The 21,406-nt window shown below is 47.8% G+C and overlaps 5 protein-coding genes across 5 annotated transcripts; 3 read left to right on the top strand and 2 right to left on the bottom strand.

The window, feature by feature from the left end:
- Positions 1-761: 761 nt before the first annotated feature.
- UCRPA7_6636 (putative integral membrane protein) lies at positions 762-1,203 on the top strand (the record flags this gene model as incomplete). Its single annotated transcript, XM_007919173.1, has 2 exons — positions 762-780; positions 836-1,203. 2 exons carry the CDS (start codon positions 762-764, stop codon positions 1,201-1,203), a joined length of 387 nt encoding a protein of 128 aa, XP_007917364.1.
- A 2,741-nt stretch (positions 1,204-3,944) lies between these two features.
- Positions 3,945-4,873, top strand: UCRPA7_6635 (putative 40s ribosomal protein s7 protein; the record flags this gene model as incomplete). The annotated part of the gene is made up of 3 exons (XM_007919172.1): positions 3,945-4,106; positions 4,367-4,449; positions 4,507-4,873. The coding sequence occupies 3 exons, from the start codon at positions 3,945-3,947 to the stop codon at positions 4,871-4,873; spliced, it is 612 nt and encodes a 203-aa protein (XP_007917363.1).
- Positions 4,874-5,049: 176 nt separating this feature from the next.
- UCRPA7_6634 (putative dynactin arp1 p62 subunit ro2 protein) lies at positions 5,050-6,864 on the bottom strand (the record flags this gene model as incomplete). Its single annotated transcript, XM_007919171.1, has 2 exons — positions 5,050-6,511; positions 6,569-6,864. The coding sequence occupies 2 exons, from the start codon at positions 6,862-6,864 to the stop codon at positions 5,050-5,052; spliced, it is 1,758 nt and encodes a 585-aa protein (XP_007917362.1).
- A 2,693-nt stretch (positions 6,865-9,557) lies between these two features.
- UCRPA7_6633 (putative alcohol oxidase protein) lies at positions 9,558-11,070 on the bottom strand (the record flags this gene model as incomplete). The annotated part of the gene is made up of 4 exons (XM_007919170.1): positions 9,558-10,049; positions 10,122-10,153; positions 10,366-11,014; positions 11,062-11,070. 4 exons carry the CDS (start codon positions 11,068-11,070, stop codon positions 9,558-9,560), a joined length of 1,182 nt encoding a protein of 393 aa, XP_007917361.1.
- Positions 11,071-16,172: 5,102 nt separating this feature from the next.
- UCRPA7_6632 (putative gibberellin 20- protein) lies at positions 16,173-17,237 on the top strand (the record flags this gene model as incomplete). Its single annotated transcript, XM_007919169.1, has 4 exons — positions 16,173-16,212; positions 16,263-16,468; positions 16,820-17,045; positions 17,095-17,237. 4 exons carry the CDS (start codon positions 16,173-16,175, stop codon positions 17,235-17,237), a joined length of 615 nt encoding a protein of 204 aa, XP_007917360.1.
- Between the last annotated feature and the right edge of the window lie 4,169 nt (positions 17,238-21,406).

Below are 21,406 nucleotides of genomic sequence, written 5' to 3'. Positions count from 1 at the left end.
CTTGGCTATGGCTATCATATCTGGGACTTGCCACTTGATAAATATCCCAGCTACTTAAAGATGCTCAAAGTTATCAACTTAGCGGGCACCTTCTCATTGACCGCGGCTATCTGGTCCAAGACAAGTTTTGCACTCACCCTCTTGAGACTTACTGAAGGCTGGATGAGAGCGTCCGTCTGGTTCATCATAATCTCGTCAAATATTGCCATGGGCCTAAGCGCACTCTTCATCTGGGTTCAGTGCTCCCCCGTCGAGAGATCATGGTAAGCAGCTTCCGGAGTCTGCTTTGACTTCTCGTAGCCATATTTTGAGTATTGAAGATGTTGTTAAATTTTGGAGTCTTGCTCCCGAGACATATCCTAGGAGGATTTCCTGTAGTCTTTTCTCTCTCTATATGGTAATAACTGACTCCGAATCGCATAGGAACATATTTGTAGCCGGAACGTGTTGGCCGCTTCACGTGCTTGTTGATTATGATATCTTCTCTGCTGGTACAGATCATCAAGGTTCTTTTTAGATGGAATGCTTAGCACTAACCCTCAATGTATAGTATACTCCGCAGTTATGGATATTACTCTAGCTTTGCTTCCGTGGAAACTGGTATGGGGTCTCCAAATGAGAAAGAAGGAAAAGTTTGGTGTTGCCGTGGCTATGAGCTGTGGCGTTTTGTAAGTCTTCTTCTTGCTAGCTCGCAAACCTACAAGCTAATAGCTACCAGCGCCGGTATCACAGCTCTTGTCAAAACAAGCAAGATTCCAGCAATGAGATCTATGGACAACTGTAAGTTTTGATTTCCTCAAAGAATATTTTCCTTGACTAATTCTAAGGAAAACAGACGATGGTATCGATCTTTTCATTTGGGGCAATGCGGAATCATGCGTCACCATCATCGCTGCCAGCATCCCAATTTTGCGCGTGCTCATTCGCGACGCTAAAACAACAGCAAGAAGATACTATATTGCCAATGATGAAGGAGACGAGAATGGCCTGAAGCGCTCAAACACCAATACCGTTGTTGTCAGCGCTCAGCATAACTCCCGACAAGAAAGCGGTGGCAAGCGTGATGACGGTAGCGACAGGAGCATCCTTGAGAATAGCACCGACTCTTGGGGCATTATGCGGACAAAGGAGATTGCGGTTGAGTTCCAGGATCGAGGCAGTGAGGGTGCCCCTCATTTTGAGATGGCTCATGTTCGAAATTAGGTGATCTCCAAGAACCTCTTGATATCGTGGGGAAGGAAGAACTTTTTGCATTACTGCGGCAGGGAAGAGGTATACCCAGATTTTGGTTGGAGAAAAGTTAGGATTACAATAATTATAGTTTCTATGCTTGCATTGTTTGGATGTGAGTCTGTTCTCAAGTATCGCTTGTACTGATACTACATTGCTTAATCTAAGCTACCATCTGCTATAAGGTTCTAAGGCTGCGTGATACGGGGGGAGGGGGTGGGGTGACGATGAAATATTAAATACGTGCATCACCCTTCTGACTTGGCAGGTTGGTGATGAATCCTGTCTCTTCCTTTGCACTAGTAGTTTTGCTGACAGTCCAAACAGTCGGTAGGACCAAGACCAGCGCACCCATTGACAGGCCCCAGTTCATTGCGAGCTGGGTCATGGACGGCACTTTGAGCGCATTGATACGCCATGCCATTGCACCTCCAGTGGCCTGAAATGTCTTATATGCTCCGACCAAAACTGCCGCGCGACTAGTCGAATTTGACTCTGTTCCAATGATCCAGTAGCAGAAGCCTTGCCACAAGGCGTCGTACGCGCCGTAAAAGAGGTAGAGAAAGATGGGCCCAGTTGAGACAGATCCATGAGTGTAATCAATACTATCTTTGTAACCAGCTGCGGTACGCCTATCTTTCCATTTCTGGAACGCGTATCCTCCTCCCCAAATGGACATGCCGGTAACGAAGAGCACTAACCAACCAAGGCGGGCTCGAGTTGGGCGCTGGAGGGAAGGTAAATCGAGGATGACGCCGATTAGAAGACCTCCTATCATTTGCGCCATCCAATACAGCGCGCCATTGAGTGAGCGAGTGCGAAGATTGAAATTCAAACCATTTACATCATTGTGTTGGTAAGAATAGAAGACATTCGCGCAAAGAAAGAGAGGCAGCACTGACATCCTCGTGTTAGCATTTCTATCAAGTCAACGATGAAATCTAGAGTTACTTACTACAAGCGACGCGCCAGTTGACAATCGTCTTCACTGCAATTGAGATGGTGCCCTTGATAGTGTGCTTTTCCGTTGCGGTAACGACGTGTAGCTGAGACAAATCGATCCGGGAAGGGCTGCAGATAAATAAGCCAAGAACCCAGCCGGAAAACATAACCGCCATTAAGGCTATGTAGGTTGAGTCTGAAACTGTTCCACTTTTGGAGTGAAAGTTGAAAGCGAATGACACAAGCGATCCTATTCCCCCTCCGAGGTTGAAGATGATCCAAAAAATCCCGATTGCACGTCCTTTCTGGGGCTCTGGAACGTAGGTGGTCATGATTGCCCCTTGCACGATCCATAGAAATGAAGCTCCAACACCCAATATGGCACCGGCAGCTATGACGAATAACCCATTGTGATGGTCTGTCCTAATATTAGTTTCCAAATTATACTCGGCTGAAGCCCAATACTAACGGTTGTAGTTTAAGAGACTCGCGCTGTATAGGGCATAGGTCCAGCCTCCAACGAGGAAGCAAATCCTGGGACCAAACCACGAGAAGATGGGACCTACGAAAAATAGAGAAGTTGCAGCAGTCGTCGAAAGCATCATAACGGTTGCGTTTGCCGCAACGGTAGAGTCAACCTGTCCAGATCCGCCGAGGCCACTCAAAGTATTGTACATCTAACGAGAGCATCACGTCAGCGGTGAAATGCGAGACGCTAATGAGAACCTCTTACTCCCGGACAGCAAAAACAAATTACACTGATTAGGATGATTTGAGTCCATGGATGAGAGTAGAATGCCAGCAGCTTAGATCTCCGCGTAGTCCCGTTACTCCGGTGGGCCAGGTTAGCACCCAGTTCCGGAGCTATGCCCAGCACCGGCGTCTCGATCCGGCTTTCCATGACAATCGGACCAGGCGGAAGCTGAATGCAAACAAGGCGCTTGCAATAGGCTGCTATGAGCGAAAGCTAAGCATAGAGAAGAAGTGAAGAGTCCTAGGAGAAGTTTTACTGAAATTCTTTGAAAGAATGATTGAAAACGTGTTTCAGAGAGAACGTGGACGAGACGATGCCAGCTTAGGGATGAGCACTGTCGACCGCAATTGCCGTGGCAGTCACCAGTGGTAAATGGCAGGCGCCAATGACAGAATATTGCAGGCAGATCAAAATTGTAGGTAGATTCATTTACCATGTTTACGCCTATTATAGAGCTTATGAGTGTAACTAGCCTACCAGAGTAGTTTGTTGCCCTTAGAATGATCAACATCTTCTGGTGTGTAAATTACGAGCTGGTTGGCTGTCAGCACAGTATTCTTGGATCGTGCCACGTTATTGAACTATTGACCTAATCACTGTACGAAAGTGGCAGCAAGAGCAACCCTAAGACCAGGGCGTGGCAATGACCCTAATCCGTTGTTGTTGTTGTTGCGGAAAGTCTTCTTGCTGCCAGATCCTTCCCCAAGCTTGTGCTTCCTAAGTGTATGTCGAAAAGCTCAGGTATCCATCACATTTGATTCAGCAATCCACCGAGACGAACGTGTGGTGTTGAGAGAAAAAGGGGGGGACCAAGCTTGCTAGCGCAGCTGGTGACCAGCTGCTGACAGCCCAGCCCCAGAGAGGTTGCACGTGACTGGTGTGGAGTTAGGGTTTGCAAACCCCAACTAAGCGAGGACTTTTGGTGGGCAGGTGGGCCTGGACCTCGAAACTTTTACTTCGCTCCGCCGACCAGACATCGCGAGTGTGCTTTCAATTCAAAACACACAACACCGCAATCATGTCCAGCCCAGCCCTCAACAAGATCGCGGCGAACAGCCCGTCCCGCCAGAACCCTTCTGAGCTGGAGACCAGCATTGCTGGTGCTCTGTACGATCTCGAGACAAACACTGCCGATCTCAAGGTCGCCCTCCGACCTCTGCAGTTTGTCTCTGCCCGAGAGGTGAGAAATGCCGTTGCACTGATATGAGTGACTATGAACCCGCGAATCGCAACCGAGATCCCTATTCCACCGAGTCCCCCGTGATCAGGTCTCTCGTCGTCACCGACGCGCAGGACTGTCTACATTTCTAAGGGCGCTTTGACGGCGCCTGAACGAAACCCGACACCCAGATAACATCACAGCTCGTGGAATAGGACGGGAAGCGGTCCAAGGATTCTCAGCATCCTGGAGCTCGCATGCTGACTTTGGGTCTTGACTAGATCGAAGTTGGCCACGGCAAGAAGGCAATTGTCATCTTTGTCCCCGTCCCTTCCCTGCAGGGTTTCCACCGTGTCCAGCAGCGGTAAGTGTTTTTCAATGACATCTGTTCGCTCTTCAATTCGCTGATAGCTTTTCGCAGCCTCACCCGCGAGCTGGAGAAGAAGTTCTCTGACCGCCACGTCCTGATCCTGGCTTCTCGCCGCATCCTGCCGAAGCCCAAGCGCTCCACCCGCTCTCGCAACACCCAGAAGCAGAAGCGCCCCCGCTCCAGGACTCTCACCGCTGTCCACGATGCTGTCTTGACCGATCTCGTCTACCCCGTTGAGATTGTTGGCAAGCGTCTCCGCACCAAGGAGGACGGCTCCAAGACCCTGAAGGTCATCCTCGACGAGAAGGAGCGTGGTGGTGTTGACTACAGACTGGACACCTACTCCGAGGTCTACAGGCGGTTGACTGGCCGCGGTGTCATCTTCGAGTTCCCCCAGACTGGTGCCTCGGACTTCTAAGCGGATTAAGGGTCGGAATTTTGGTCGTCTTTTCATGAAAGCATTGATCACGGATGTGAAAAGGGAAATGGCGTCTTAGATAGCTTGTTGTGCAAATACAAGCTTGGTTCTGCATTGCCTGTCTGCATTACAATATTCTCAAAACGTAATCTGGGGTATCGTGGCTTTTGCATGTTTCAATCCTGACTAATGCGTCCAATTCCAAGCACGCACCAATACGCCATTTCGCGCTTCTCCCTCGCCTCCTTGTCTTTACCTGGCGCTGCACCGACTTCATCATGGGCAGCGTCTGCTTCCCATTCCACTCGTACAAACATGGGTATCTCTAAGATGTCCTCGTCCGTCCTTAACGGCCCTAGATCAATGTCCTCCCCATCCTTCTTCATCAGAGCAAGAGTGTCGAGGCGCAGCGAAGCTGGCACAACTTCGACGACGATGCTAACCCAGTTGCGACCACGTTCCCAGATCTTTCCAGCCTCGGCTTGGTGCTGACCTTCTTCGCCCCTTCTCCGTCGCCGCTCTTTCTCGCCGTCTTTGAGCGCCTCATCCCATACATCAGTGTTGGCGTCGATCTCAAACTGCGGACAGAGAACCGTCACCTTGCTTGCGAACCGGCCTGGTGTAGTAGCCGGGGTTGCAAGTGTCACCTTGATTGTCTCAAAAATAGGGTTCTTGAACGTGAGCAGATACTGCACAGGCTTGAGCGGAGCAAGCAGGTCTGTGGGAGTGTTAATTGCCCCCGTTGAAGATGATGTCGGCAGTGTGAGTGGCCGGATGGTTATACTAGGGATGTAGCTTCCGGCGACGAGCCTGATGCGGAAACGCGTTGTAGCAACCTTCGCTTCGGGCTTGCTGATAATGTGACGGCAGATGGGACATCGCTTTGAGCGCTTCGTGCGCAGTAGATAAGGTATAGGTCGTAGCTCGTCTGCAAAACGTGACCGACCGTATAGATCAATCTCTCCGACGTTCGGAGGCTGCGACGATAATTGATCGGCTGTGACTGTGCCGTCCCAGCCGGACTGTTGTAACTGGTGAATAGCACCTTGTTCGTCTAGATTGGCGAGCCTCAAGCCTTCATCGGCCTCGAGCGCCTCTCGCATCGTTCCGGCTCGCGACTTGGCCTTCTTGTCTACCAAGCTCCCTCCTGTGTATAGACTCATGATCCTGGAAAGCGAACCTGGGGAGCTGAAGCCTAGATCCCCCAATGCCGAAAGGCCCGGCCCCGCAGGATTGGTCTGAGCAAGCTGGGACTGATAGAAGGCTTTCAGGTTGGCAAACTGTGTCTCAATATCCAAGTCGCCTTCAACAACCACCTCCTTTGGCGTCTCCGATATGGATGCCAGCGCCGACCCAGAGGATGCATCTTTCCGCTTGTCTTTCCGCTCCTTGGGGGTTAGGCGCGTCTTGCCGCCGTTGCGAATCTTCTGCAGCTGGCTATAGATGCCATTAGGCTTGTCGAACTTGATGCCGATCTCGGTTGAGCTCCAGTTACAGTATGAGCAAGTAAGCACGTAGGGGCCAGACGTCGTCGACGCGTTTTCGGGCACGAGGAGCTTCGGGTCTGGCGCGGACTCGAGATTTGTCACAGAGAGCGGCCCGATACATATTGGGCATTGGAAGCAGCTACGTGTGCATCTGCAGAGGGAATTCGTCAGTGCTGGAATGCCCTGACAGTCATAGAAGACGGCTTACCTGTTCCCCTCGCTCTTAATGTTGCTTCCCGGCACCTCAAAGAGGCAGTTTGGGCAATAGTATGTGACAATCTCCTCTGCTACGCACCGCGGGCATCGGATCTGGTGACAGTCCTCGCAGTACAACAAATACTCGAGGGGATATAGGCTATAGTTAGAGCGTGGAGCGCGAGGATCAAATGTGCGATCATCATCGTCTAGCTCAGCTTGCGTCGGGCTGCTAGCATCGGCTTGCAAGATCGTGGAGGGGTCGGAGCAGGGACACTGAATGAAGGTGTAAGGACTCATTGGCGCCATCTTGAGTGCTGCATCTCGAATCGAAGCCAGACCAATCAATGAGCAAGAAGTGTCCGAGTTGAAGAAATGTTATACTGAATCTTGAACAATTGCAGTATTAAGCTGGTCGGGTCACCGTTTGTATGCTCAGAAGTCGTTTCAGTGGGTACTTCTCTGATAGCTGCCGAGGGCCCGTGCATCTCCGTGAGCCAGCAATAAACGGCCCTGGCCCCGGAGCTTCCAAGCAGATCCCGAGATACACCTAATCCACCTCTTTTTGAAGATGACTTTCGAGAAAATCTTTAAAATACCAAATCTGGTCAACGAAAGTGCAATGCCCGATGAGGACATACACTTCTTCAAGACGGCGCACGATCGCGGGTTGTGTGTCCCCGTCGAAGAAGCATATCATGTCCCCTTTATCCACTATGGCATCCTTCCTGGCGCTGCGTGCTATGGTTCCATCGTCAAGAACGAGCCACGGTGGGCTGCAGCGGTTCAGAAATAGCTGTAGAGAACTATCGAATTCCGGAAATTGGACTTGGTCATGGGTTACGCCTTCTTGGACCTTAGTCCAGAGTTTGGCCAGATTTCCCCTGGTCGCATCCCTGTCATCGATGGCGTGGATAAAACGTTGGCGGACTGTCTCAAGGGGAAGTCCTGAAAGCACAGCTGCCGGCGCGAAAATACTTCGTTCTAGGAGCGTAATGCGGCTAGTTAGGATACGGGGATAATTTCTCCACGTCGCAACCTTGTTGCGTAGAATTGCTAACATCTCCCAGTCGCCGTCAATGTGGCAATTAACAGTATTCCAGACTGAGCCCCTGAGTGTAAGTTTCATCCGGTCTGCTGATAAGATCGGGGTGGTCGTAGGCATCTCGCGATCTGTGAAGGGGGCGCCTCGCAGGTGCCGAACATCGCATACCCAAGAGGGGACATCCCCAGAAAGATCATTGCTGTAGCATCCAAAGATCGCAATCGATTGCGTCCTTTCGATGATATAAGCCATGTACTGGTGGCTCACTTGTGCAAACGATTGGTCGTAGTCTGGCGCAAGCTCCTCTGGCAATTCATCGCCCTGGACGGCCCCGACAATACCCAATAGACCATAGAAATGGTCGTGAGGTACAGTCGTTTGTTTGCTACAAGTCATACCCAAGAGTCTCACAAGAACATCGGCTGCCTTCATCGTAGGATCGTAGAACCGGATCATACGTCGCATGCCGTCGTCTGCACGGGGCTCGTAACAGATTAGGGTTCTTGCGATAAGCAGCTGGCTCATGCCTGAGTTCTTGTTGAAAACTAATGATCGGGAATCGTCTAGTTCCATTATCATAGTAAGCATAAATATATCTGTTAGCCGTGTCGAATGCGGGCCAGCAAGCAAAACAGGTTCTCTGCGTGCTAAGAGAACTTCCTGAGTTACCCAGATCCTCCGGAAGTAATCCCGAGTAGTAAGTTTCTCTAGAGCGGACAGAACGGCAGAGTAGGACGATCCCAGCTCCTGAGCAATTGGGTAAGATTTCATCCATTCATTGCTGTCCTAGCCCTCGAGAATGGTGTCCAGCAACTTTCCGACGACGGAGGCGTGCTCAAATAGAAGCGCCATCCCCTTGTCATCGAGTGGCGGATTTATCCCCACCCAGAGGATGACCTGGTCCGCTAAACTGTAGATGTCGGTCATCCGCGGCACTTGTATATTCTTTTCGGTAGTATCCTCTTGGCTGATGCATATTGCGTCGATCCACAAATACTGATGCGCGATGTTCAAAGAACCCTGCGTCATCTGTTGGAACTGCTGTAAGCTTGCATAAAGGTTTTCCATCACAACAAAGGGCTGATCGTTGAGAAGGATCTTGAAAGAGCTCTTCGAGTTTCCCCACGCATATGAGAGAGCCCAGTAACGAGGCTCTTGCTCTAACGAGACACGAAAGAGTAAGCACTTGATCAGGATGCCATCACCGGGCAAAATTTTCAGAAGTCGGATGTCATTTTTCGCCAGACTTCGGTACGGGTATGCTGATTCTGAATGGTCGAGGACAACCGCCTCAAAGTCATGAATAATATTGTCTTTTGACATATTGGCATGCCATCTCGGTAAGATGGATTTGATGTCTCGTAGATAATAATTCCCCAAGCGCGCTCATCGTGAAGGAAAGAAAAGAAAGGACAGGAGGGCTGTGCCTTGCATGAGGCGGAGCAAGTTGGCCACCTGCAGCCCGCTTAGCTTTTGGGCCAATCATCCCCTTCTATGGCACTTTCCCTGGAGAGATATGTGTGTAACGGCATAATCAGAGTCAGGAATGCGCTGATATCCTCTTACAGAAAGGCTGAAAAAGTAGGTAGGAGTAGTTGGAGTTAGGGGCAATGTAAATAATATTTGTTGTGTTCACTAATGAAGCGACATTTTGGGCTATAGAAATGGTTGGTAATTTTTCTGAAATCTGTTCACCTCGAACCCTTGTCTGCCTTTTTTGTAAGCTTTCATCTGAAGTTGGCGATGCTCGGCTATTATAACTCCTAGGATTCTCAACTCGATAGCCAATAAGGGCTATATCCAGGATCTCTTAATTGTATATCAACTCAGCGCGTTGTAAAAGGCGAGACGACAACGAAGGTTTGCTTCACTTCTGCAGTTTCATTATTCGGCTGTATTCTCTCGTCTAGCTTGAACTGAAATACCAATGGAATTTCACTGCTATCTTTTTCAATCTCTAAAGCCTCTGAAGGTCTAGAGCAAAGATATCAGCTGTTTTCTCCCCTATTGCGAACGCCATGCTAGCTAGGTTCGCTTTTAGGTTTACGGGAACAACGCTCAAATCAGCAATCTTAAGACCATCAACTCCGTAGACACTTAGATCCTCATCCACGACTCCCTCTTTACCCGACGGTGCCATTTTGCAAGTTCCAATAGCGTGCCAGTTCTGAGACAATCTCTCGAAGACCCATTCCTTGAGCACTGCGTCATCTGCAGCTGAGTATACCATATCCTTGACGTCCGGCGGTAGCGGCTCGCTCCGCTTCGTGCACACAGCGTCCGATGAGACATCGAATGGACGATGTAAAGCAGAAACCTCGCCACGATAGACATTTAATCGTCGGACGATCTCAAGCTGTTTCTTGTACAACCACATAGCCATGGCGAGATCAAAGCCGGCCGAGTCAGTCAGGATGCCCGTTCTCATGTCGATCTCACCATCCAGGGCCTGGCCAGAGATGTGAACATGACCACGTGCATAAGGGTAAAGGAGAAAGAGCCGGTGCTTAGAAACTCTCACCTGAATCAGATTGCGGTATTGGAGCGATAAATCTGGACTTGTTAGATTCATTAGACTATACCCAAACCTATGACAGCTGGTACTCACCCGTTAGCAGTTGATATCGTGGCAACTGGCTTGTTCGCTTGATGTTTAAAATCGCGCTCTCAAAGCTTCAGTGCTGGTAATCCTAAGAGGGATTCAATCTCCTTATTAGTTGGGCGTACTTTTGACGTGGTTTCAGCAGTGTTCCAGATTAGCATACGTGACTTCTGCTCCAATAGCTTCTGATACATAGTTTTACCGTCCAGAATGTCATCGTACGTCTCATCCGAGCCCAGGCTACTGTAGTACGACACCAGCATTGTGTTGTGATCCTGGAGACCCATGCCAACACCGGGTAATTCGACAACGACATTAACTCCGGCAAGGGAGAGCACATTCCGGTCGCCCACTCCCGACTGCTCAAGTAACATCGAAGTACCGAGGGTGCCGGCAGATACCACAACCATCTTGCTGGCCTTGATCTTGTGGTCTTGAGTGCTATTCTGAAAGACAGGGTTGCTGCGCACCTCGATACCAGCCACCCGAGTATCTTCAACCATCACACGCACTACTTCGTGCTCGACAAGTACGAAGAGATTACGATCGTTGCCGTTCTGGAACCTGGGCTGTAGGTAGGCGTGCGCAGCATCCTGCCGGATACCGTCCGAGCTGACGAAGCGGAGGGTTCGTTGCACAGCTTGGTTGGAGTCTAAGTTCTGAAGATCGACTGACTCAGGAAAGCCGACCCTGGCAGGGGCCTTGATAAACTGGCCCTGTAGTTTTGTAGGACCAAATGGGCCCTCTGAGATATGAATGGGTCCGTCAGTGCCGTGAGCGCTAGGTGAGCCTGGCCAGTGATAGGTTTCAAACTGCCACATCAAATTAGTCAAGGAAATGATTATTGTGTTCATCTTACCTTACTCATGTAAGGTATTAGATCGTTAGCCGACCAGCCAGGCATTCTCCAACCGTCCGGACCTCTTTCCACAATTAGGATAGAAAGGCTCGGGTCTGCGTCGCTGAGTCTCGAGGCTACAACACAACCTGCCGTCCCACCTAGATCCTTTGTCAGGTCTTTGAATGCAAGAAAGATGGTCTCATAGATCACCTACCTCCTACGATTATTACATCGACATCATGAAGATCATCGACAATATGCTTGTAGATTCCACCCATCTTTAACGCTCCGGTTGCGTATATATATAGCACGAGTAATAGGAATGACAGTTTCCGACAACTGAAGCAGTTGCGGTAGGGACAACTTGAAAAGCACTCGGGCTGTAAGAGATGCGGAGGGCTGCGTTATCTTGTTTGTCCTTGAATCCATTGACGTGGCAAGATAAGTGAGGTGCGCTAAGTTGTTGTTTCGCGAATGCTATGGGCTTGGTAGTCATCACTATCATATAGCTATGTCCAATGGAGCCATTGCAGAGGCGCCAAGATGGAAGATGGAACGAAATGATGCCATATTCGTTCTCGTCAATTTTTTCATCTCAAAGCTAATACCCTCTATCAAGAAAGAATCATAGAGAAACTGAATTTCTTACAGCTAATACCACAGAGAAGAGAGCTCCCAGTAAGCACCGCATAGGTCAGAGCTGCTGTAGCACCGCCCCAATCATAACGAAGAAACTCCCTCAGAGTTGACTTAAGCTACACCAGATTTGTATGTCAATAATTGAAAAGTTTGAAGGGCCCGAATCCTATTCAGTCGTTTCTTGTGAATTAGGTTCACTCACTGAATCCTGATCTTTGCAGTTGCACTTGAAGGCTTTAGTGAAGGCGAATCATTGGTCTCAAGAAACTATTCTGCACCAAGTCAGCCGTCACTTCAGCGCTCTGTCGATCGTTGATCGTGAAATAACGACCCCATCTTTGATAGAAGAACTGGGCTCCCAAATATCAACTCCCTGAAGACACTGTTCTAGATTGCGTTATTAGGCTAGTCATTTAGCTTCTAAGATTACCTTGGTCGATCGACTTTCATAAAAGAAAGATCGATCTTGTTCTGCTTGAGATGTGATGCTTTGATCACATGTTGGAGAGAAAGTTTATGGGAATTTTCGTCTTTTTGTAAATTGAGAAGATTTCTCGCTTTGCGAAAAGAAATTCGCAGAATAATGGTTGGGTGTATGTGTTGTAAATTGTGCGGTACTTTACGTCAACTCATGGGTCTTCCGAGAGTAGTTGGACCGACTGTAATGGCGATCTGTGGATTATCAGATTATCAGATAAATAACGCACCTGAGTATGACCCACAGCTGCTGGGTGTCAGACTAGCTTTGTACCCACTCATTACGTCTGGAAACACTTCAGAGGAAAGACTGTGCTCTACAAAGAGACATGCACGGTATTACTACGTTCTGAATCCACTCTGGGTGAAAGGCGCAAATCCTAATCAGAGCAGCCATGTCTATTCTACCTACTAGATCTTAAGAGGATCGTTGCCGGAGGCAAGCGTGACCTCGGCATTTATCGGAGAAATTCCAAAATTGACATACGCATGGTAGTCCTTGTAGGATCCACTTCACGATGCTGTAGAAATCTCAGAACCTGGTCAAGCTTTTCAAAGGTCTCGGCAGATAACAGTGTCCGCTAGCATCTCCACAGAATGCTGCAAGGATGCAACAATTGATGATCAGCGTTGAAGAGCGACACCGGCAGCATTGGAAGGCCTACAAGAAAATGGCTGCCGCCGAATGTGCGAATACACAAGAAGTCTCCCAATTTCTCTGCAAATTCGTATCCTTCAATCTGACTCAAAATGACTAAGCTCCTCGAATCTCTCACATGTGGCTTTGCTATTCTCTTGCACATTACATTTACACGAGCCCAGAACTCAAATTCAACAAACTGGCCGTGGCAGACTTTCAAATCTAGCTCTGCCCAACCTCCTCAGCTCCAAGTTACTAAGACAGGTCCGACAAGTCCTGGTTATCTCTTTTTTGACCAAAATGGAGACTACGCACACAATTATAGTCTTTTTATCATGGATGACAATAATGAACTCATCTGGCAGAGTGCCAGGGGTGATTACAGCGCCTTCCAACCTCAAGTATTGGACGGGCAAAACGTTTTGATATACTTCAATGGAATATCATTCCCCGAACCCTGGGGTTTTGGTTATGGAATTATCGAGATTTTAAATGAATCATATGAGAACATCTACAACATTTCCTTGACAGCAGCAGACGAGGGATATCAAGGCATCATGGATTCGTCCGATGTCTGGTCTTACATTGATATGCACGAGTCCAAGATCACAACTGATAACACTATCCTCGTTACAGTTATTAATGTAACGCAGTTTGATTTGAGTGCAATAGGAGGGCCAAGTGACGGATGGATTGCTGATTCTTTGTTCTACGAAATCGATGTCCACACAAATGAAGTCCTCTTCCGGTGGAGCTCATTGGACTACATCGATCAAGTACCACTAGAGAACGTTATTCAACTCTATCCATTGGAGGACCTGGGAACAAATCAAACTTACCCATGGGGATACTTCCACATCAACTCTGTTGATAAATTTGAAGATGGTTCTTACCTCATCTCATCTAGAACATACTGCTCCATATTCAAAATCTCCCCAAATGGGTCTGTTGAGTGGGCCTTACAGGTATGTGAGACCAATTGTTATCATCTTTGATATTGCACACTTAACTTATACTGGCAAAGGGCCGCGATGGAGGCGATTTCAGTCTAGGAGCTGGGATATCCTTCTGCTATCAACATGATGCTCGCATCAGGCAGGAATTTGGATCTTTGTTAACAATCAGTTTCTTCAACAATGACAACAATGCTGAGCATGTAGGAGTCAATCAAACTACGGGAATCATTTTAACTCTAGACGCAGAGGCAATGACGGCAACATTGAGAGAAAGTTTTGTAGATTCCCTGGATCCAATTTTCGCCCGTTCCCAAGGCAATCTCCAACTCCTTTCGGACACCGGGCATGCTGTTATGGGTTACGGTGCAGCTCCTACAATGAAAGAATATAGCTCAAACGGCACTTGCGTAATGACCGCCAAATTCGGTCAAGGGCAGGGTAACATTATGTCTTACAGGGCTTACCGTTCGCCGTGGACTGGCCGTCCAAAAAGCCCACCCGATGTAATCGCATGTAATGACCATAATAATAACACAGCCATCTATATGAGTTGGATGGGGGCTACCGATAATATGCAATGGAAGGTCTACGGAGGCACCACCAGCACGAATCTTGAGTTCCTCGACGAGAAACCCAGAGACGGATTTGAGACGAAGGCGGTTATGTCTGGGACCATGTCATTCGTTAGAGTGGAGGCAATTGATACTCAGGGTGTGAAGGCAAACTCATCTGTTGTGCAGGTTCTACATAAGTGTTGAATGTCGAAGAGAGCTTTCAACAGACGCTAATTGAAACCGACCAAGCAACTGAGAATTTACACTTCAAAATTTGACCTGCCTGAGCTAAGGGGCAATAACGGGTGATTCTGTAGAGTTTATACCCTATTTAGTAGACAGAATTTTCCACAAGTAACAAACTTTATCACACGCTGACCAGCATGACCTTCTAGAATCTAGATGGCCCCCACGTGAAGGTCTACCCCGCATCAAACTGCTCCGGAGTCCTTACATGCAATGGACCAGAATAAGTAGATCCCATCAGCATCCTCTGATAACATCATCATATTCAGTACGGATTCAGCATGTCGAAGTTCAGTCTCTCCGTCCATTCTTTCACACCTCCCACGTTACCATCCCAACCAGTTGGCGAACCACATTCCGCCTTCCGTTCCCCACTTATACCATCGATCGCATCTGCTACCTCCCCACTCCGTCTCTCTATATCCATACCTTCCGCGCGCGAGACAAATGCACTCTATCCAGCAACCCACCTCCAATTGTCATATGACTACGAAGGAACTGGCGAAATCTTTATCCTAGAAATATCACAACAAAAGACTTAATCAGGTGTAATTCTGAGGAAGAGCCACGCCTCTATACCGTGGAAATGCCTCCGGACGAGATACCCCGGGCTAAAGTGAACCAAGGAGCGACCAGTGCAGCTGATGTCAACATATATGCTTGGCGCAATGAAAAGTTGCTTGGGAAGTGGAACGTCGGACGCGTAGAGGGTCTTGGGCTCACTGGATTAAAATCACACGACGTAGCTCTTCTACGACAAGCTGCCTGGGCAGTGAAACGTGGGACAAGTTAGCCACCTTGGACTAATGAGTTGACATTCGGCTAATCCTCTAAAGGTAATGTAGATCTATGATCAATGGCCCTTCCATATCACTAGGCTCGAGTGGAGCTGAGGGCGGCGATAGGTCTGGCTAGGCAACAAGTAGCTTTCCCTTTTGGGTCTCACTCCAAATGGCCAAGAATTCTCTGTGACGAATTATTTAGGGTCTAGATTATTTAGTAAGAATGTAATTTCTGACGTTATCCAGGCCACTTACGATCGGAAACAGTATGTGACTTATTTAGTTACTATCCATGTTGTGTGGAGCATATTCTTATTATAGGATTAAATATACAGCGAGAGCATGTAATTGTTTACTGAATTGCATAGTCTCGGGGATAAGACAGCGATCACTTCCTATCTATCTCTGATCTTGTAGGTTGATATTGAGGAAATCGTGATCGTTTGTACATTGATTTTGAAAGATAACATACTTGGATCTCGGGCCGTAAAGGTGGATCCCTTCGGGCCGGGCACCTTGACGCTACCACCCTAACTTTTTTGAGTATTAGAGATTCGGATCTTGTAGGCTGACAGGTAATTAATGGCAGGTAAGTGAATGCCGTCGTCAAGGAGTGGTCGGTTCTGGTGGCGATCCGATGCCTTCAAACAGTACGTTCAACTTTTGACGTCGGGAATACGAAGCGAAATTTAGATGCTAAAATTTATATTTACGAGGCATGTACGGAGCAGATCGAGCTTCAAAACACACATTAAAACAAGTAGAGGTCAACTCTTCAGTATTATTGAGCTAATTAGCGTTTCCTTTTACCTTTCGTGGCCATTAAACAATTGAGATGGCTTCCAAGCCTCCGGTACCCGCAATTTCTCTGAAGGGTAAGATGTTTTGTAGTGGCCTTACTGTGAAATGACCTGACATTTCATAGACTTCGAGGCTAGAAAGGAGCAAATCACCAAAGAGCTTGTTGAGGCTGCTGAAACGGCTGGATTCTTTACACTAGTCGACCATGGCATTACCATTGAGGAGATAGAAAGCCAGTTCGCGCTCTCTCGGAAGTTTTTTGATCTTCCTCAGGAAATCAAGGCCAGAATTCCTCACGATATTCGGACGAATAATGGGTGGGAGTATAAGGTATGCAAACCAAATTATAGAACCCGAGCTCGTCATTGACAATAATCTAGTCACAAATTCGCCCGAGTACAGGACTTCCAGACCAGAAGGAATCATTTTGGCTTCAACGCAACTCCGCATGGCCAAGTGATGAGCACGTGCCTGGCTTCAAAGACACAACACAAAAGTTCATTGCTAAATGCGAACGCATCTCCGAGCAAGTTTGTAGGTTCTATCTCGTCGGCTCACTTAGTATCAGTATTTCTAACGAAGACCTTGCCGTTAGTGGCCTGCCTATCCATCGCTCTTGGATTTCCCGAAGACCATTTGATCAAGGCCATGGATGTCCATGCTCCTGACAACCTTACACAGATGCGCATGATTCACTACATGGCCTCCGAAAATGCTGTGGGTACTTGGCGAGCTGGCAATCACACTGACATTGGATGCCTCACGCTTCTTTTCCAAAGAGATGGAGAAGATGGTCTAGAAATCTGCCCAGGACGCGAAAGTCACAATGACTTCGCTATCGGCGATACCTTCACCCCTCTTCCTGCGGAAACCGGCCCAATAGTTGTCAACATTGGTGATATGCTTAGTAAGTCAGGTGATTTCTGAACGTTTGTCCATTGCTAATTTATCCGTAGTGGCATGGTCCGATGACCGCCTCAAGGCCAACTTCCATCGAGTTCGTGCCAAGGACATCGGCAAAAGCCCGGATCGGTACTCTATTGCATATTTCAACACTGGACGGAAGAATGTGGTTATGCAAGGACCATTGAAGAAGTAGTAAGTAGCTCGCAAGATCTGAGTTCTGGAAAGATTGAAAGCTCACAAATCTGCCTCAGCCCTCCAATTACATGTGGAGACTATTTCCTTGAAAAGACCAAGGTTCAGTTTGGGTGAGCTATATAGTTTCAAGCGATATGATTAGGAACTTCAACTAATTGAGAACATAGTCACAACTTTGCTAAGAAAGAGCAACCAAATGCCGCGACTGTGGCAGTCTAGGATAGAACATATACTTAAGTAAATGAGAGCTCTCTGCATCAGATTTCGATTGTATAGCACCACTTAGCAGAGTGAAATTAGACTTAATGAAATGGTTATTCACATCGAACGGGACCATCAGTGAAAGCTACCGGAGCTTTCCTCTCTGTAGATGATAGTTCGTATTCGCGGAGTCTACTACAGTACCATTATGATCATGTTTGTGGGAGACACATATATCTCTCAGACAGAAGCATCATGAAGTTGATCTTATATCTGACGTTCAGTCTGGTAGCAAATGACTTTAGTTCCAAAGTCAGACATTATAATAGCTCATAATGGCAACCCAATTACCAAATCCGGCTATCTGTAGCTACGACCTCTATCTGCAACGTATACATAAGTATAAATCATGAACCACGAGCGCGGCTGTTGTGATTGTCCTTTTCCGTCGTAAGCATCTCTAATCACCGTAAGGCCGTTTTCTACAAATGTGCTCGTGCAACAGCAGCAGCGTGAGATAACCCCGATCCATCAACCTAAACATGAATTAGTAAAGAGTTGAGGCGTCTACTAGACTGCAGCCTTACGTATGAGGGATTCAAATGATCTAGAGATGAGACTCCCAAAAGCGCCATTGCAGTCTCTACTTCCTGCCTCAAAATGTGCAGGGCGCGAGACACTCCCGGCTCCCCGAACACCAGAGAAAAGAGAAATGGGCGGCCAAGCCCCACGGCTTTCGCACCAAGAGCCAGTGCTTTAACAACATCCGTCCCTCGAGTAATGCCTCCATCTACCACGACTTCACACTTTTCGAAGACTTCAGGGCAGTACTGGCGAATCTCGACTAAGGTTTCAGCCGCTGATGGTGCTCCTTCAAGCTGCCTACCTCCATGGTTGGAAAGCCAAGGGTGCACACCATAATGCATGCAAAGGGCTGCATCCTCCCAACATTGAACTCCTTTGATCGCTATCGGCAAGTCAGTGATCGTCTTGAGCCACTTAATAGCTGTAGGCCAATCGAAGTCAGAGAAAACAGCACTAATTATGAAGCAAACTTGATTAGCAATAAGCTATGCCATTTTTGAGGAAAGCGACTCACGGTCGCGTCACTGAGATGCCGCCAGTGAGTCCACTCGTCTCATCATCCTCTTCCACCGGTATATCCTTCAAAATGTAAATTTGGCTGTACATTCATTTGTCAAGAATTGGGGTCGACTAACCGCATCTTCTGCAATATTGAGCCGCATATCTCGTTCACGCTTCCCGACTTGTATTGCATCCACAGTCAAGGCAAATCCTTTATAGCCGGATGCAACTGCCTGTCTAATCTCCCGCTCAGTCACAGATAGATCTTTCATCGCATAAATTTGCCAAAACAAGGCCTGGTTGGGACCTCTTGCGTCTGCCATCTGCTTCTGTGTACATCCCGCATTGTTGCACACCCACTGTAAGACGCCGTGTTTGCTCGCGGCTTTCGTCATGAGGACCTCGCCCGTACTATTGGCAAGTTTTCCGCCCCCAGCAGGACTGATAAAATAGGGAGCGCTGAAGGGATTCCCAAATACCGAAGTAGATATGCTCACATCATTGATAGGTTTGAGCACTCGTGGCCGAAATCTAATCGCATGCCAAGATTTACGGTTCCAGGTGGTTGATCCTTCATCGTCAGCACCAGCCTTGAAGACTGGCCGATACTAGTCAGACACAAGTATGTTGAGGTGGCTGTTCTACTTACATGCAAAAGCTTTCGGCGCCAACAGCTGAGAGGCAGCAATCTCGAAGTCATTTAAATTGATGATGGAACGAAGTTCGATTTTTTTGTTCTCTCTCAATGGTTGGTGCTGCTCTCCGGGTTTTGAGGGCGGTATCATGGCTTGCTCCATTGAATTTGCTGGTGGTGGCCCTATGACAACACCAAGATTCTGACTGCGACAAATTTTAATGTGTAATTCAAGCATTGGGCTTGAAATATTGTTTGCTCACTCTGGCCTCATATATTTTGCTAGGGTGTCTTCCGAGTGAAGAGGTTCAAATGCATCTGTCGCATCCTTTCCCGCATATTTGAGAATGATAGCTCTGCCGCCAGGATGAGAGTCCAAGAATTCGGTTACATCATATGCGTTCTCGTGGAGAATAATCCAACAACTACTCTTGGTTGAATGTTCGCTGACCTCAGCTCTATTATGTTCGTTAGAATTGTTCAAAGAATGGCATTGAGGCTTAGACCGACCGAGTCACCATGACGGTGTGTGAGAGACTTGCCTCTGAACGGTTCTCGGGACACTTGCAACGTATCGGAAACTCTAGTACGGTCCTGAATCGTCTTGCCCTTTGAAATCAAAACCTACGAGATGTCTCCCAGCCTGATGCTTATCGTTGAGGTATCGGTCCGAGACTTTGAGGGTCTTGAGAGGCTCCAAATTTGATCTTGTGCCTGCTCTAAGATATAAAGCGGATGCAATGCACTAGCTGCCGAGCTCGTCAGTACCTACTTGCGGAGCAATGTCGTGTGAATTATGGAGAACTTAGTTTATCAAACTACATACAGCCATTCTTGGCTCCTCAATTATTATCTAGTAGAGATGTTTCTCAATGGGCATCACTTGTATGTTGTGTTTTATCCAATGGAAGCAGTCCTAATTTAATGTGAAAGCTATCGCTGAAGTGGCGTATGATAAGTTCCCGCAACTTTCTGGGGGCTGTCGGTCCACTAAGATAAGTAAGCCCCGTCCACCGGGCCGAGACCCCGGTCAGCATGGGAATGCTTGCAATTGCTGCAGGCAAACATCAGAATTATAGAGATCTGCTTATCGTTTCGAAGTCTCCGGCCTTAGGATTTGGTGCGGGGGTAGTGATGGGTAGTGATGAGCCTGGCGCCGTCGCTCAACCCCTATCAAAGCCACGACCAACGAGATAATGCGGCCTGCCTAGAGCTCTCAAAATTAGGTGCCGGCTCGGGGCTTGCTAGTTGTGGCAAGTACAAGTCGTATTACAGCCAAAGAATACCTTAATAAGGACGAGCGGTCTGTTCTAATCGAGTTCCGATGAGCAATTATTGAGTCTTCTCATATTTTACGCTCTCATAAAAATGGCGATCTCGAAGAAGGAAACAGCAGACTCGACTGCTGCCCCCGACATAGACGAGGTGAGCTTGTTCATTTAAGCTCCTAAGATGTCATGGAACGATTCTTACCGTTCTAGGGCACTACCGTCGATGTCCATACCATGTCCGAAAAGCTAGCCGTCGATACTCAGGCAGCTATGAAAGACAAAGCACTGAATCTTCTGACCGTTCACAATGTCGAGTTTGACCCCAATTCCCCAGAGGCAAAACGCGTCTTGCAAAAGATCGATAGACGAATCATACCAATGGTTCTTGTCGTCTATATTCTTATGCTTGTAGACAAAAACAGTCTATCATTCGCTAATATCATGGGCATTAAACAAGAGACACATCTCACTGCCAGTCAGTATTCATGGCTGGGATCAATCGTTTAGTGCGTCTCATGTGTCTGTGAGCTATTCTTCGGAGACTAACGTAGCTCTTCCTCAGCTTTGGCTATCTTGCTGGTGAAATACCGGTCACATTCCTCATGCAACGAGTTCCCCTTGCCAAGTTCTTCTCCGTCATGGTCATGATGTGGGGTACCATCGTGGTAATGCACGCTGTATGCCATGACTTTGCTGGACTTGCGGTTGTACGCTTTCTTCTCGGGGCCATTGAAGTGTAAGCATCTTCTAGAGTTTATTTTAATATCTCTTAGCCATCGTTCGAGCATAGAGACAAAGACACGATCCCAATTTGGTCAATTACTCCCGAGACATCGTTATTCAGCAATTCCCTGCTATTTCTCTGTCTTCAGAAGGAAATTACTGACTCCAGATGTGGCAGCTGTACCGCACCTGTCGTGATATATATTTTGGGGTCATGGTATAGCAAAGAAGAACAAGTATCGCGCGTCGCTA

This window comes from Phaeoacremonium minimum (assembly GCF_000392275.1).
Source record: "Phaeoacremonium minimum UCRPA7 unplaced genomic scaffold PA7_03_scaffold_480, whole genome shotgun sequence".
NCBI lineage: Eukaryota > Fungi > Ascomycota > Sordariomycetes > Togniniales > Togniniaceae > Phaeoacremonium > Phaeoacremonium minimum.
Note: the sequence above shows the minus strand (reverse complement) of the source record. Positions and strands in the feature narration are given on the sequence as shown.